This window comes from Ascaphus truei, chromosome 9 (genome assembly GCF_040206685.1).
Source record: "Ascaphus truei isolate aAscTru1 chromosome 9, aAscTru1.hap1, whole genome shotgun sequence".
NCBI classification, from domain to species: Eukaryota; Metazoa; Chordata; class Amphibia; order Anura; family Ascaphidae; genus Ascaphus; species Ascaphus truei.
In genome coordinates this window covers 41,708,358-41,724,111 of record NC_134491.1, presented here as the reverse complement: position 1 = coordinate 41,724,111, position 15,754 = coordinate 41,708,358, and the positions used below count along the sequence as shown (strand labels likewise).

The 15,754-nt window shown below is 44.0% G+C and overlaps 1 protein-coding gene across 4 annotated transcripts in view; it reads left to right on the top strand.

Moving 5' to 3' along the window:
* Positions 1-15,754, top strand: part of PPP4R4 (protein phosphatase 4 regulatory subunit 4) — a 90,306-nt gene that overhangs the window by 61,362 nt on the left and 13,190 nt on the right. For all 4 annotated transcript variants that reach the window (XM_075614449.1, XM_075614447.1, XM_075614450.1 and 1 more), the window contains 5 exons: positions 9,041-9,162; positions 9,988-10,110; positions 10,647-10,810; positions 12,793-12,912; positions 13,580-13,657. In XM_075614449.1, the coding sequence (XP_075470564.1) occupies positions 9,041-9,162; positions 9,988-10,110; positions 10,647-10,810; positions 12,793-12,912; positions 13,580-13,657 (607 nt within the window). The remainder of the gene's footprint in view (positions 1-9,040; positions 9,163-9,987; positions 10,111-10,646; positions 10,811-12,792; positions 12,913-13,579; positions 13,658-15,754) is intronic.

Genomic DNA, 15,754 nt, shown 5'->3' with positions numbered 1-15,754 from the left:
AAAAAAGCAAGCCTCACCCTGACCTAAAGTACAGCATACAACACCAAAAATGACATCTATCTAATTAATAATAACATTGCACACATTTAAGAATAGCAGCATATCAAAATACATTTACATAGTGCAAAACAAGCATTCCCAACCAAATAATTTCTTACCCTGTATGTATATATCGATAGAGACATACATACATACATACATACATACATACATACATACATACATACATACATACATACATACATACATACATACAGTGGCAAGAAATGATAATGGAAAAAAAATTGTATCACATATAAAAAATTACAAAAAACAGTTAAAGTTAAAAAAAAAAAATTTCTTTTGTTAACTTGCCATTAGCTGCCCCACTCTCTGACTCCCATTGAACACCAAGCTCTCGAACAAATCCACGCACAGCAACAGGAACCCATAAAATAAAAAACCATAAAATAATAAACCATGAAATAATAAACGAAGCTTGTCTTTTATTTGTAATCCATTCCGTCACCGTCTTCATCTGTGTTCTTCCGGCTTCTTCTGGGGTCTTCTGGGGGTCTTCTTACCGTCTGCTGCCACGCCCTCTTCTCTTCTTTCTTCCGGAGGTCTGTCCTCCTCGGCGTCTGCCTTCAAAATGAGACGACATAGGCTTTTATACGCCTATGAAGTCACATTATCGTCATATGGTTCCCACGGCCCTGATTGGGCCGTGAAAAGAATGTGATTTTGGGGGGGAAATTTAATTTTGATGATGTCATTTAAAGGCAATGACGCCAGCCAATCAGAATGGCTGTGCTTCAGTTGCCTTTAAGATGACGTCATGAAAAGAAAGATGGCCGGCCTCACATGGTACGGTAGCCAATCAGAGCGTGGGAACTACATTCCAACTCTGATTGGCTCTAGTAGACCATGTGACAGAGGCTTTGGGAAGAACGGATGTGGCTTTGTGAAGAACGGATGTGACGTCATTTAAAGCCTGTCACATGGTACTTGAGCCAATCAGAGTTGGGATTACTATACTGTATGTGTTTAAGGGTGGTGTATTTATGTGTTGTAATTTTTTTTGGGGTGCACTGAATTGGTAATGCAGGCCTGCGGGGAACACCCGAGGGCCACCGCCGGCCTATAGTATCATTGCTGTGCATCCCAAAAATGTTCTATATGTAATGGGGGTATAGGGGTTGTTGGGGGCACAGGGGGTGTATGTTGTTTATTGCAATGTTTATTGGGGGCAATTGTCCCCAATAAACATGCTATTATGCCTTAACCCCTTCATTGCCTTAGCAGCTATTCGCTATGGTAATGAAGCAGCATTAATGTATTTTCATAATATTGTGCGGGAGCAGGGGGTCCCCTGAGCTGAACCGCATTGATTTGTGGCTCAGGGACCCCCTGCTTCCCGAGTTACAGACCCCAGTTTGTGGCATCGGTGCCAGTGTCGTCGCCATCTTTATAGCGGGCACGTCGCGTATGGGACGCTATAAAGATGGCGGCGACACTGGCCCCCGATGACACATACCGGGGCCTGTAACTCGGGAAGCAGGGGGTCCCTGATCCACAAATCAATACGGTTCAGCTCAGGGGACCCCCTGCTCACAGTACACTATTATTAAAATATATTCATGCTGCTTCGTTACCATAGCACATAGCCGCAAAGGTAAGGAATGATTGTTTATTGATATTGTATTGTATTGTATGTCTTTATTTATATAGCGCCATTAATGTACATAGCGCTTCACAGCAGTAATACACATGGTAATCAAATAAATAACAGATAATATAAATAACAGATCATGGGAATAAGTGCTTTAGACATAAAAGTAACATTAAGGAAGAGGAGTCCCTGCCCCGAGGAGCTTACAGTCTAATTGGTAGGTAGGGAGAATGTACAGAAACAGTAGGAGGGAGTTCTAGTAAGTGCGTCTGCAGGGGGCCAAGCTTTATGTATCGTGTTCAGAATATCCACAGTGCTATTCATATGCTTCTTTAAGCAAGTGTGTCTTAAGGTGGGTCTTAAAGGTGGGTAGAGAGGGGGCTAGTTGGGTACTGAGGGGAAGGGCATTCCAGAGGTGTGGGGCAGTCAGTGAGAAAGGTTTAAGGCGGAAGAGGGCTTTAGATACAAAGGGGGTAGAAAGAAGACATCCTTGAGAAGAACGCAAAAGTCTGGATGGTGCATAACGAGAAATTAGGGCTGAGATGTAAGGAGGGGCAGAAGAGTTTAAAGCTTTAAAAGTGAGGAGAAGAATGGAGTGTGAGATGCGGGATTTGATCGGAAGCCAGTAGAGGGATTTCAGGAGCGGAGATGCTGAGACAGATCTAGGAAAGAGTAGAGTGATTCTGGCAGCAGCGTTTAGGATAGATTGTAGGGGAGACAGGTGAGAGGCAGGAAGGCCGGACAGCAGGAGGTTACAGTAATCAAGACGGGAGAGAATGATGGCCTGAGTCAGTGTTTTAGCAGTCGAGCAACAGAGGAAAGGGCGTATCTTTGTTATATTGCGGAGGAAAAAGCGACAGGTTTAGAAATGTTTTGAATGTGAGGGGCGAATGTGAGAGAGGAGTCGAGTGTGACCCCTAGGCAGCGTGCTTGGGCTACTGGGTGAATGATCGTAGTTCCAACAGTAATGTGGAAGGAGGTAGTAAGGCCAGGTTTGGGAGGAAGTATGAGGAGCTCTGTTTTAGCCATGTTGAGTTTCAGGCGGCAGAGGGCCATCCAGGATGATACAGCAGAGAGACATTCAGAAACTTTGGTTTGTACAGCAGGTGTAAGGTCGGGTGTTGAAAAGGTATATTTGTGTGTCGTCAGCATAGAGGTGATATTTAAACACAAAAGATGTTATTAGGTCACCTAGAGAGAGTGTGTACAGAGAAAAGAGAAGAGGTCCCAGGACAGAGCCCTGGGGTGTCCCCACAGAGAGATCAATAGAGGAGGTGTTAGCAAAAGAGACACTGAAAGTACGATGGGAGAGGTAGGATGAGATCCAGGATAGAGCTTTGTTCCAAATACCAAGAGTATGGAGAATGTGAAGGAGAAGAGGGTGGTCCACGGTGTCAAATGCTGCAGAGAGGTCGAGTAATATGAGCAGAGTGTAATGACCTCTGTCTTTGGCAGCATGGAGGTCGTCAGTTATTTTAGTGAGGGCTGTTTCCGTGGAGTGAGCAGTGCGGAAGCTAGATTGTAGAGAGTCTAGGAGAGAATAGGTGTTGAGAAAATGGAGCAAGCGAGAGAATACAAGACGTTCAAGGAGTTTAGAGGCAAAAGGCAGGAGGGAGACAGGTCGATAGTTAGAAAGACAGGTAGGGTCAAGCTTGCTGTTTTTGAGTAATGGTATGACTGTTGCATGTTTGAAGGAGGATGGAAAGGTTCCAGAGCAGAGGGAGGAGTTAAAAATGTGTGTGAGCGTAGGGATTATAGTAGGATCAAGAGGTTTTAGGAGATGGGAGGGAATGGGGTCAAGAGGGCAAGTAGTAGAGGGAGAAGAGGCGATCAACAGCGACACAACCTCCTCTGAGACAGTGGAAAAAGAGTCAAGGAAGGCAGGAGGAGAGTTAGGAAGAGGTGTAGGATGGGAGGAAGAAACAGAGGGGATGTTCTGACGTATGGATTCCATCTTTTTCTTAAAATAGTCAGCAAAGTCCTGAGCGGAGATGGAGGAAGGAGAGTCAGCTGAGGGTGGTTTGAGTAGAGTATCAAAGACAGAGAACAGTCGGCGTGGGTTAGACTTGTGCATGTTGATTAGTGAAGAAAAGTAGGCTTGTTTAGCTTGCGAGAGGGTAGAGTTGAAACAGGATAGCATAAATTTGTACTGAAGGAAGTCTGCGAGAGTATTAGATTTCCTCCAGAGGCGTTCAGAGGAACGAGTGGAGGAACGCAGCATGCGCGCGTGGGAATTTAACCAGGGTCTAGGGTTAGATGGGCGAGTGCGGCAGAGAGAAAGCGGGGCATGTAGATCAAGAGAGGAGGACAAGGCAGAGTTGTAGTTCCTGACCAGGTTGTCAGGGTCTGTAGCAGAGCTGAGCGAGGAGAGGGAGGAGTGTAAAGTGGACTCAAAGTCAGGTAAGTGAATAGAGCGCAGGTTTCTGCAAAACCGGGGGATAGACAGAGGTGGAGAAGGGGAGAAGCGAGATAGAGAGAATGAGATGAGGTGATGGTCAGAGAGAGGAAAAGGGGAAATGGAGAAATCGGAGAGAGAGAAGTTTTTAGTGAAAACCAGGTCTAAGTAGTGGCCATCCTTGTGGGTGCTGGCTGCAGTCCACTGTTGAAGGCCAAAAGAAGAGGTTAGAAAAAGAAAGCGGGAAGCCCAAGGGAGAGAGGGGTCATCAATGTGGCAATTGAAGTCCCCAATGAGAAGAACAGGGGAGTCTGAGGAGAGAAAAAAAGAGAGCCAGGATTCAAAGTGAGAGAGAAAGGCAAAAGGGGGATAAGTAGAGGTATGTGGGTGATAGATGACCGCCACGTGGACAGGGAGAGGAGAGAAGATCTGGACTGTGTGAACCTCAAAGGAGGGAAAAGCAAGAGAGGGGGGGAATAGGAAGGGTTCGGTAACGGCAGAGAGAGGAGAGCAGGAGCCCCACGCCTCCACCCCTGCCATCAGGGCGAGGAGTGTGGGAGAAGGAAAGGCCACCATAAGAGAGGGCAGCTTCCAGAGCAGAGTCAGACTGAGTGAGCCAGGTCTCAGTTATAGCAGAGAGAAGCAGGGAGTGAGAGAGAAAGAAGTCATGCACAGAGACGAACTTGTTAGAGAGGGAGCGAGCATTCCAAAGAGCACAGGAGAAAGAGAGAGAGGAGGGAGGGTGGCAGGGGATGGGTATGAGGTTGGAGGGGTTAACACCAGAAGGAGTAGAAGTTGTATGTGGGAGGCGAGGATGAGAGCAAGTAGAAATAAGGCAGGGACAAGATTGGAAGAGATATCCCCAGAAGCAAGGAGGAGAAGCATGGAAAGAAAGAGAATGTGTGAGGATGATTTGTAGGGGTGTTTTAGTGCAGGGTGTATAGCTGTGTGGTGACAGAGGGCGCAGGTAAGGAAGGAGTTCATGTGAACTGAGAAGTGGGGAAGAAAGGAGAGATAGAGATATATGAATAGAGTTAGAGACATAAGGAGACTGGTGGAAGGAAGTGCATAATTTGAAAATTAGAGGTTTCAGCAAATATAAAAAATAAAGGCGGCATCACAGCAATAGTTAAGTGTTGAGGTGTGCAGTCTGGGATAGATGATATCCTCCTTTCCAACATAGATCAAAAGCAGGAATCAGAAGCAGTAGGTGTTGTCCACTTTTCCACTTCTTTTTGAACTTCCTTTTTAAACTTCATATCTACTTGAAACATTTCTACTTAAAAGCATATCTGCTTAGGAGTATTGGCTGCAGGATATGGGTGTTTTATTCATAGTTTAGACCCCCTGCTTCCCGTGATACAGGCCCACTGCTTTGTTTACATTCCGCGGTCACGTGATCGGGACATTTAAATGCAGAGGGATACCGGCACCTCATAACGGGGCCTGTATCTCGGGAAGCAGGGTGTCCCCGGACCTGAAACCAATGCGGTTCAGCTCCGGAGACCCCCTGCACATGTACACTATGAATAAAATTGTATTTAAAAGATTTTTTAATGTGCCGATGTTTGCGCAGAGAGAGCGGCGGATCTCTCTCTGCTGCAGACACATCTCGGCAGGGGACGGCTTCTCGGCAGCTTCTCGCCAGGCAGACTGTCTCGCCACCGGTTACTCGCCATGTTTGGCAATGTTGCTCTCGCTGTGATTCGCCAGGGATTTGGCCCTTCCTGCATACAGCGAGGGCAACACGCCAAATATATGGCGAATTCAAACCCCTGGCGAGTGCAATTTTCCGCTGCTTAGTGCATGACCCCCTTAGTCCGCTATCTGACAATGTTTTGTGTCCAAGTTTCTTCTTAGTTGACGCGATGACTCAGTGCTTACAGTTTTTCAGTAAATGGCTTAGAACAAATGATTGTACCTTCAGGTTGTGATGCGCCAGGGATTTATACGAGGCACAATGTCACCCACAAATGTATTGAAAACAATTAAAGTGTAATTGCATGACTAAGTCATTCACTTTCTACATGAAGTGCCCTTGGCCCATGTGAATAAATGCATTTTCTGATGAACACAAGAACACAAGGAGTAGCATAAGAAGGATTTTTTGAAAGCCAGGCAGACAAATGAATATCCCGGCCAAATAAAAATTGTAGCTGGAATATTCTCATGACATTCAAACATTATGAAGAATCTATGCATCAAAAAGATGCTTTAATGCACAGTGTATTTTTGATTTGCATCAAATATCAGTCAAGGCTCTTTGATGTAGATTGTTAACCTGGAAGGTTTACGTGTCCTCAGACCTGGCAGAGATGCAGAATATTGCTCACTATATGTGCATCATGTTGCAGCTCCCCAGCTTCTCCTATTGGCACTCCCCAAATCGCCATACCAAGGCAAAAGAGGAGCACTTCTTTATTGCTCATTAAGCATGGGTAGCAATGAACAGTTGTGACGGGAGGGGGTAACCAGGCTATACAATAAAGGTCAAGCCCGTTTTGGTTCCCCCTCTCAGTGTATAAGGGTCCAAGAGAGTTAGCTCCTGGACCCAGTAACATTGTATGATCCTATTGCGCTGCCTGTAATAAAAGCTTTTCTTGTGTTTTTCCCTTTCCGGGCATGCAATCAAGCAGGGATTGCCAGAGTATGAGTTTCAAGGGGGGGGGGGGGGGGGGGGGAACCGTTGACAGAATGTGCCTAGGAGGTTGGGGTCCGGAGTTGTCTGCCTGATAACGGATAAATGTAGGCACATTGTCCCGGCAATACCTCCCCTTGAAAACGCAAGCACGGCTCACGACTAGGGTATCCTGCTTCAGTACAGCTCAGAAAGGAGAATGAGGCACAGGGATAAATGGGTATCACTGTAGCTGATGGAATTCCTAGTTTAAGGGGGATACCCCAGTTGGTGTCAAGGTGATCCACAACCAGTATAGGGTTCGTGGGTGCCCCAACTGTATTTAAGGTTGGGGGGGGTGGGGAACTCAGAGTCCAAACTGAGTCCAAGGGAAAGTGTTTGGGGGATAAAGCAGATTGAAATAAAACGACAAAAATTTTATTTTTCTGTTTCCTGTCCCCCAAGACTCAGAAGTGTGTTAAAAGATACTTGAATGTGTGTTAAAAGATACTTTAATGTAATGTAATATGTTTACATTCGGAACCGATGTCCAAACAGGCTGCCCGAGCTAACCCATAGGCGCCGGTAAGTCTGCTGGACATCGGAGTTCAAAGCAGCCAGAGGATGCCCAGAGGTGTGAATAGCATTTGGTTAGTGGGGAAAGGCGGAGTACCAGATCCAGAGTTCAATGGCAGTCCTCTGGGATACCACTTGTTCTGCCAGACCTGGTGGTGCCCACCCATCGGGTGGCATTGAGATAGCCAGGGAGAGAGGTGGCAGGCTTGCGCATGTCTCTTGGCTATTTTGGATTTCCCGCTGACCCGGCTTTTCTAGGCGGCTTGGCTCTAATGGGCTGCTTGGGAAAGTTCCCACGTGTTGATTGGCTGCTCAGTTTTGTTAATGAAACTGAAAATATTATAAGAATCGATAAGCCAATCAGATTCGTAGTAAGAGTACGGGCAGGCTTTTCAAAGTTGCTTCTGTGTGTATAGCAGCGCATCCGACTTCAATTTTGAGCCTGAAAAGGCTCCCCGCAGAGTCTAGGTCCAGCTTTTTGGGACCAAGTTCTCAGAAGAGAACGTAGCGGACGCGGCTGGGATTTGATGCCGATTTGAGTTCAAGGAGATTTGGAGTAACTCGGGGCCAGGAGGGACCTAGTTCTCAGAAGAGAACGTAGCGGTGGTGTGTGGAAGTTTATGCCGATTTGGGTTCCAGAAAATTCCAGGCTAAGTCCCGGTCAGGGTAAAACTCTCCAATAGAGTTCCCTGCACCTTGGAAAGGCTAGATTTCGACCCCAGTCCCAAACAAAGTAAGCGTGTCTTTTTGTCTGTATTTGTGTTCCATTGTGTGTAAACGAATTTATGCCGAATAAATTACAATTTATTTCATTACCTTGTTTTGCTCACTAAATGATCCCGGTCAAAAGGTGTGAATAACCTGGTCTCCTGTGACAACAGTTCAACAATCTTACATATTGCTGCTATACAGCAGGATGGCCAACTCCAGTCCTCAAGGGCCACCAAGACGCCAAGCTTTAAGGATATCTCTGCTTCAGCACAGTTGGCTCAATTAGTGGCTCAGTTAAAGACTGCACCACCAGTGCTGAAGCAGGGATATCCTTAAAACCTGTCTTGTTGGTGGCCCTTAAGGACTGAAGTTGGCTACTCCTTCCATACAGTATAGATGAACATACATGTTGGTTGGTCGAAGAGATAGGAATGGGAAGAGAGGTAGGGGAGGGAGGGAATGTGGGGGCGCAAGAAGTGCGGATTCATATCATGGTTACATCTGCCTTGTTCATATATTATACTTACATTATTGTTCAATAGTACTGTGACTATTCACAACATAATAGATACATTTGTCATCTCTGAAGAACCAGAGTATTGAAACCAAGACCTCCAGACTTCTCAAATTTGTATAGAGAGCCATTTAGGGAGGCTGTTATTTTTCCATTGATGCAATATCCCATATTTAGTTTTTAACGAGAGAGAGTTGGGGGTGCGGTCGCCTTCCAGTGCCCTGCCAGGGCAGGAACAAAGTATCTATTCTTGTACATTGATGCTAATTAATAGACATCCCTGAGTAGCAGCTGGTAGCAGCCTTAACAGAGAATACATATGGCATATGTGCAGCCAATTGGCATCAATCAGAAATGAAGCACAGTGTGAAGGGGACACAACCTCTCAACTTTATGACATTGTGTTTCACTGAAAAACCATTGCACAGTCACTGAGTCGAATAATTCCTGGTTGGATGCTGTAAAAGTAACAAGTGGTTTAAAAAATGCTCATGTGATAAACGCAAAACATGCAAATATGTTTATACATCCATAAGAAAGAAAGTAATGCTGAATAAACTGTTTTCTTTGTTGCAGGACAGAACTAACAAAAAATGTGGTCCTTCCTGAACTAGTAGAACTAGCCAGAGATGAGGGCAGCAGTGTGCGTCTGGCAGCCTTCGAGACCTTGGTTAATCTACTTATAATGTTTGACCATGGTAAGTTCCTTTTGATCATTTAGTCCAGTCATCAAGGGAACCAACAGGTCAGGTTTTTAGGATAACCCTGCTTCAACACAGGTAGGTCCATCAGTGGCTCAGTCATTATGACTGCACCACTTATGCTGAAGCAGGGATATCCTGAAAACCTGACCTGTTGGTGGCCCTTGAGGACTGGAGTTGGCTACTCCAAATTTACTGGCTTTGCAATGCATTGCAAGCCACTCTGGCACTCGATGGGTTACACATATCTAAACTGGGGTGTCAAACAGAGAATACCCCTACCAGAGAACCAATACATGTGAGGGTGTTGTTATGATGCACTATGTTTCATCGGGTCTCTGGCAGTTAGTGGTGTTTTTTGTTTGTTGATGGGATCATTTTCCTTTTGGAGATTTGCTGCTTTTACATGATTCCTGTGAATGAACAATATAAATCTAAATACAGGATGAGTTTTTCAGCCAACTAAACTTGATGGACATATGTCTTTTTGTAACCTCATCTATTCTGTAACTATGATTTGAAATACTTTCCTAAGTTCAGGCTCCTAAACGCCTCACACAGATTTCTTACATTACCTGAGCCGACCTTGCAGTATTTTGCTGTGAAACGGTCCCTCAGTGGTGCAGCATCCCTACCCAGATTGGGTGAAGCACAGATTGTGAGGGTGGAGAACTAACAGTATCTTCTCATTTATGAATATGCAACAGCTTCTGTCTTTGTTTAAACAACAAAAACATGTTCCATTTGTCTTTTGTGTAAGATGTATTTTTTCCCCCCTCATCTTCTTCTTTTTTTAATCCTGTATTTCTCGTTTCTTTCCAGAGGATAGAAGTCAGATTGTACTTCCATTAGTGAAGTCATTTTGTGAGAAATCTTTCAAAGCAGACGAATCTATCCTTGCTTCTTTGTCTTTGCAGCTAGGAAAACTGTGCCATGGCCTACAAGGTACTAACGTGAATGCCCACGCGTGTATGTGGTGACATGTGGTGCTTTCTTTAGAAATATGAGCTCCTTTTCGCACAAATCTAATAAATCAGTAATAATTCAGAGTTGTTTTTGCGAAATAGTTGATATAAAATGACTTGCTATAACCTATTAATGAAAGAAACATGACTTTCCAGGGAAAACTATGACAATCTTGAAATATTTGTTCTTTTGCTCAATACTTTGTCATTCAACTTTCTAACATTCTCAGATAACTATAGTGTTATATACAAAATGGTATTTTGTGGAATTCTCTCTCTGTCTTTTTGATGAATATTTGTTACAGCTTTCTGATTATTTTTTATAGGCCTCACTCACATGTTTAATTTATTATCACACACACGTTTTCTTTTTGACCGCCTGTGGGATCTTTATCTATTTTATGTTCATTCCCCTTTAAAATCATGTAGCACTGCTTTTTTAATTTTATTTTTATATACTAAAAATGATTTGCTCGCATACAAAAGACATTGTTACCTTATTCTATTTTATGGAAGGGATTTTTACTCAGGAGCAGCACATGTGGTTCCTTGAGTTTTACCGGAAGCTTTGCAGACTGGGTTTGCATCAAGAAAATGGTCATAATGATAATCAGATTCAGAACCTAGAGCTGGAAAAGAAGTATTTGTCCGTGAGGAAGAACTGTGCTTACAACTTCCCAGTAAGTTCTTATTTTCTTCTAGACGTTCATTATTTTATTTGGGTGTGGTAGATGAGATGATTAATGAATAATAGTAGTCAATACTCCTTTACTTAGATCAGAGGTGACCAACTCCAGTCCTCAAGGGCCACCAATAGGTAGGGTTTCCAGGTGTCCAGTATTGAACCGGACTGTCCTGTATTTGGACACTCTGTCCACCAGTAAAAACATAGAGGTAATACCGGACATGTATTTGTCTGGTATTACCTCCCTGGACATAGTGACATTGCCGTTGTCAATCTCCGGGTGGTGGCAGGGTGCAGTGGCGTCTCCGGCATTCTCTGTTATTTTCCTGCAATTCCCCCTCCAACTGCATCCGGCCTCTACGTGGCGTCATTTCAAGCTGCGCAGCCATGTTCACTGGAGTTGCAGGGGGAATTGCAGCAGGATGCTGGAAGACGTCGCCGCACCACACCACGTAAGGGATTTTTTTCCCCTCCGGGTTGGCATTCAGTAGAAGGTTGCAACCCTGTTGGTATGTCCCACCACCCCTGGCTGTATGGTTTCTCCTGACCATATTTGCTGCTTGAATAGGAAACTTTCATTTGGAACAACAACCTGTGCGTAACATCCCTTTCTCACTGCTTCTCCCAGAACAAGGCATTGATATTTTACCTTCCTATCACAAGTGTCACCCCCTCCCCCAGTTATTCTATGTTCCTGTACTGTATACCCCTTCCAATAAAGTTGCAGAAAATAGGCCTCTGTGTGCATTTAAAGGGGATGAGTTAAACTGCCTGATCCTACTCACTTGCTACAGGGAGCTGAGGGCCAGAACAGTGACCCTATGAGCAGGTTCCTACCCTACCAATTTTTTACTGGGCACTTTGAATTAGAATTTCCTCCACTACATAGAGAAAATCCGCTTACATTTAGTTTGAGCTCACCCATCCTCCCCTATTTAATCATTACGTTGAAGCAAACACGTTATATCAGTAATCACTGCGAGATCCCTTCCCCAGGAGATACGGCCATAAGCTTGAGCGGTGTATTGTTGCTTTCACTTTTTTTGTAGATTTTGTTAACCAATTTTTTGGGGGTATTTCAAGTATCTTGCAACCAGATTTAATTGCATTGTAGCTCACGTCAAGCACATATAAAGCTTCTACATTTTAACCACATAGGCATTGCGTGCATGTTACACATCTCATGCTGGTGACATTACATATAAAATAGGCGTGTAGGAACCTTAGCATAGTGGCAGCTTAACATGTTTTGGCCAAAAGACTCTTACGCTGAAGAAATATATAAATGAATGAAATTATGTATTCTATAAGATGTGGTATATTTAAGGTCACATTCCCAGTAGGACTCCAGTCTCCAGTTGGTACTAATATACTATTCTATAATGTTCTGTACCAGGTTCACTGTGGCAAGTGAGTAGGCAGTTTAAGTAGGCAGGGAGGCAGTTTAACTCGATCCCATATACCAAGCAAGGTAATCTTCTTATTTGCTGAAATGTTTATTGGTCAACAACAAGAAATAAAAAGGGGAAAGGGTACTGAGGGAAAACACGGTGGGATGGGAACAATGGAGAGGAAAGGGAGCTAGGATGGCAAGCGGGATAATGCTAGGTAATAGGGATAGTTTAGTATCAGAGATGGATAAATTGCAATCACTTTACCAGAGGAGATAAGTGAGGTTACTGCTCAAGATGGCTGCTAGCTGAAAAATAGCATGCTAGCCTGGACAAGCAGGAAATAAAGTCAGGCTGTGCCAACTTGCAGGGGGAGGAGGGGACAGCCCAATTTACTGTGAAAAAGGGTCGTTGCCAAGGCAACTGGCTGTGAAGCCAACAGAAATAGATAGATTGTGACAATATGACAATGAGGAGTGATGGCTGCCTCAGAACAGGGATAATATACAGAGAGGTTCCAGGACATATGATATTGTGGTTTTTGAACTTGCTAACATCACCTGATTGCTTGTGTCTGTTTTCCTAGGCCATGATCATGTTTGTGGGCTGTAAAAGCTTTCACATAGAGCTGTATGCCACCTTCTTTTGTCTTTGCCATGACCCTGATGTGCCGGTGAGATACACTATGGCTGTTGGCTTCTATGAAGTACGTCCAGGATTTCTCCTTACAATGTGTTACACACGTTGCAAACTGTACAACATGTATTCAAATCTATGTACTTTATGTATTCATTTTCTCTTTGTTCAACAAGAGGAACTTGTGTATATTTTGCACGACTCCAACTCATCTATTTTCATTAGGATTGTGAATTAGGCGCAGGTCAGAATGGAATTAGTTCCCTGGCTAAGACTATTTTTTTTTGTTTTGCAATCAACAATATATTTTTTAATTGTTAATTCATAAAATAAAGGACCATAGTTTAGAAACCATGCCCTCCTGTGAAGTTCTCCTTCATCAATATATGCTCAAATTATCCCATTTATTGTATATGGAATTTGTACTTTTAAATTCTGTTTCAGTAAAAAATAAAAATTGATTTAAGAAAAGGCTTTCCTGCAATATGTGAAGTCGCACATTGCTGCTTCCGGCTTCACGGCTAATGTCTGCGTTCATTTCATGCATGCATAATATTCCTTGAATGTTTGTGCAAATGAACATACCAAGATAACCACATTGATTTTCCACCACAAAATTAGACTTTAAAGTATGCTAAAGGGGTGTGCTAAAGAGAGGCTTAATTATCTTGAGTTGTATTTTCCTTAAATAACAGGTATTATTTACCATTCTCTTTCTCTTTGTTTTATTTTGACAGGTCAGTAAGCTTTTAGGCTCCAATGTGTACTTAATACATAAAGAGCTGGTAGCTCTATTACAAGATGACTCATTAGAGGTAAGGAGTATCACATGATTCTGAACACTTTCATTTACTGCAGGAGGTGCCTGCAACTCATAGGGGCTTATAAAACTATTCAAATCTGCAATAGTAATAGTAGTACCAGTAATAGTAACTTTAATTAGAGTCAGAGTCCCCCAATTGGCACTATTGCAGTGTAATACAACATATATGTTCACTAAGTTATAGATCTGGGACAACAAAGCCTTCTCAGTTGATACCATGATCATATTATGTAGAATCATATATATTCATCTTAATCTTGATTTTGTGACCAATGTGCTACGGAGAAATAAAACGAGAACCAGTCTGTATCATAGCGCTGGGGGTTCTGTAATTCCTTCATATTCCCAAAGCCCAAATAAGGAGGGGTCCTAGAAATTAAAGGCAGAACACGCCGAGCACAAGCCATGGTAGCCGTGGGGAACATCCAATGTGCATGAGCACATCCAGGTATAACACTACCCAAGGTCACGGAGAATAGGGCTGCAATCCAGGTATAACACTACCCAAGGTCACGGAGAATAGGGCTGCAATCCAGGTATAACACTACCCAAGGTCACGGAGAATAGGGCTGCAATCCAGGTATAACACTACCCAAGGTCACGGAGAATAGGGCTGCAATCCAGGTATAACACTACCCAAGGTCACGGAGAATAGGGCTGCAATCCAGGTATAACACTACCCAAGGTCACGGAGAATAGGGCTGCAATCCAGGTATAACACTACCCAAGGTCACAGAGAATAGGGCTGCAATCCAGGTATAACACTATACAAGGTCACAGATAAAAGGGCTGCAATCCAGGTATAACACTACCCAAGGTCACGGAGAATAGGGCTGCAATCCAGGTATAACACTATACAAGGTCACAGATAAAAGGGCTGCAATCCAGGTATAACACTACCCAAGGTCACGGAGAATAGGACTGCAATCCAGGTATAACACTACCCAAGGTCACGGAGAATAGGGCTGCAATCCAGGTATAACACTACCCAAGGTCATGGAGAATAGGGCTGCAATCCAGGTATAACACTATACAAGGTCACAGATAAAAGGGCTGCAATCCAGGTATAACACTACCCAAGGTCACGGAGAATAGGACTGCAATCCAGGTATAACACTACCCAAGGTCACGGAGAATAGGGCTGCAATCCAGGTATAACACTACCCAAGGTCACGGAGAATAGGGCTGCAATCCAGGTATAACACTATACAAGGTCACAGATAAAAGGGCTGCAATCCAGGTATAACACTACCCAAGGTCACGGAGAATAGGACTGCAATCCAGGTATAACACTACCCAAGGTCACGGAGAATAGGGCTGCAATCCAGGTATAACACTACCCAAGGTCATGGAGAATAGGACTGCAATCCAGGTATAACACTATACAAGGTCACAGATAATAGGACTGCAATCCAGGTATAACACTATACAAGGTCACAGAGAATAGGACTGCAATCCAGGTATAACACTATACAAGGTCACAGAGAATAGGACTGCAATCCAGGCATAACACTACCCAAGGTCACGGAGAATAGGACTGCAATCCAGGCATAACACTACCCAAGGTCACGGAGAATAGGGCTGCAATCCAGGTATAACACTACCCAAGGTCACGGAGAATAGGACTGCAATCCAGGCATAACACTACCCAAGGTCACGGAGAATAGGGCTGCAATCCAGGTATAACACTACCCAAGGTCACGGAGAATAGGACTGCAATCCAGGTATAACACTATACAAGGTCACAGAGAATAGGACTGCAATCCAGGCATAACACTATACAAGGTCACAGAGAATATGGCTGCAATCCAGGTATAACACTACCCAAGGTCATGGAGAATAGGGCTGCAATCCAGGTATAACACTTCCCAAGGTCACAGAGAATAGGGCTGCAATCCAGGCATAACACGACCCAAGGTCACAGAGAATAGGGCTGCAATCCAGGTATAACACTATACAAGGTCACGGAGAATAGGGCTTCAATCCAGGTATAACACAATACAAGGTCATGGAGAATAGGGCTTCAATCCAGGTATAACACTACCCAAGGTCATGGAGAATAGGGATGCAATCCAGGCATAACACTACC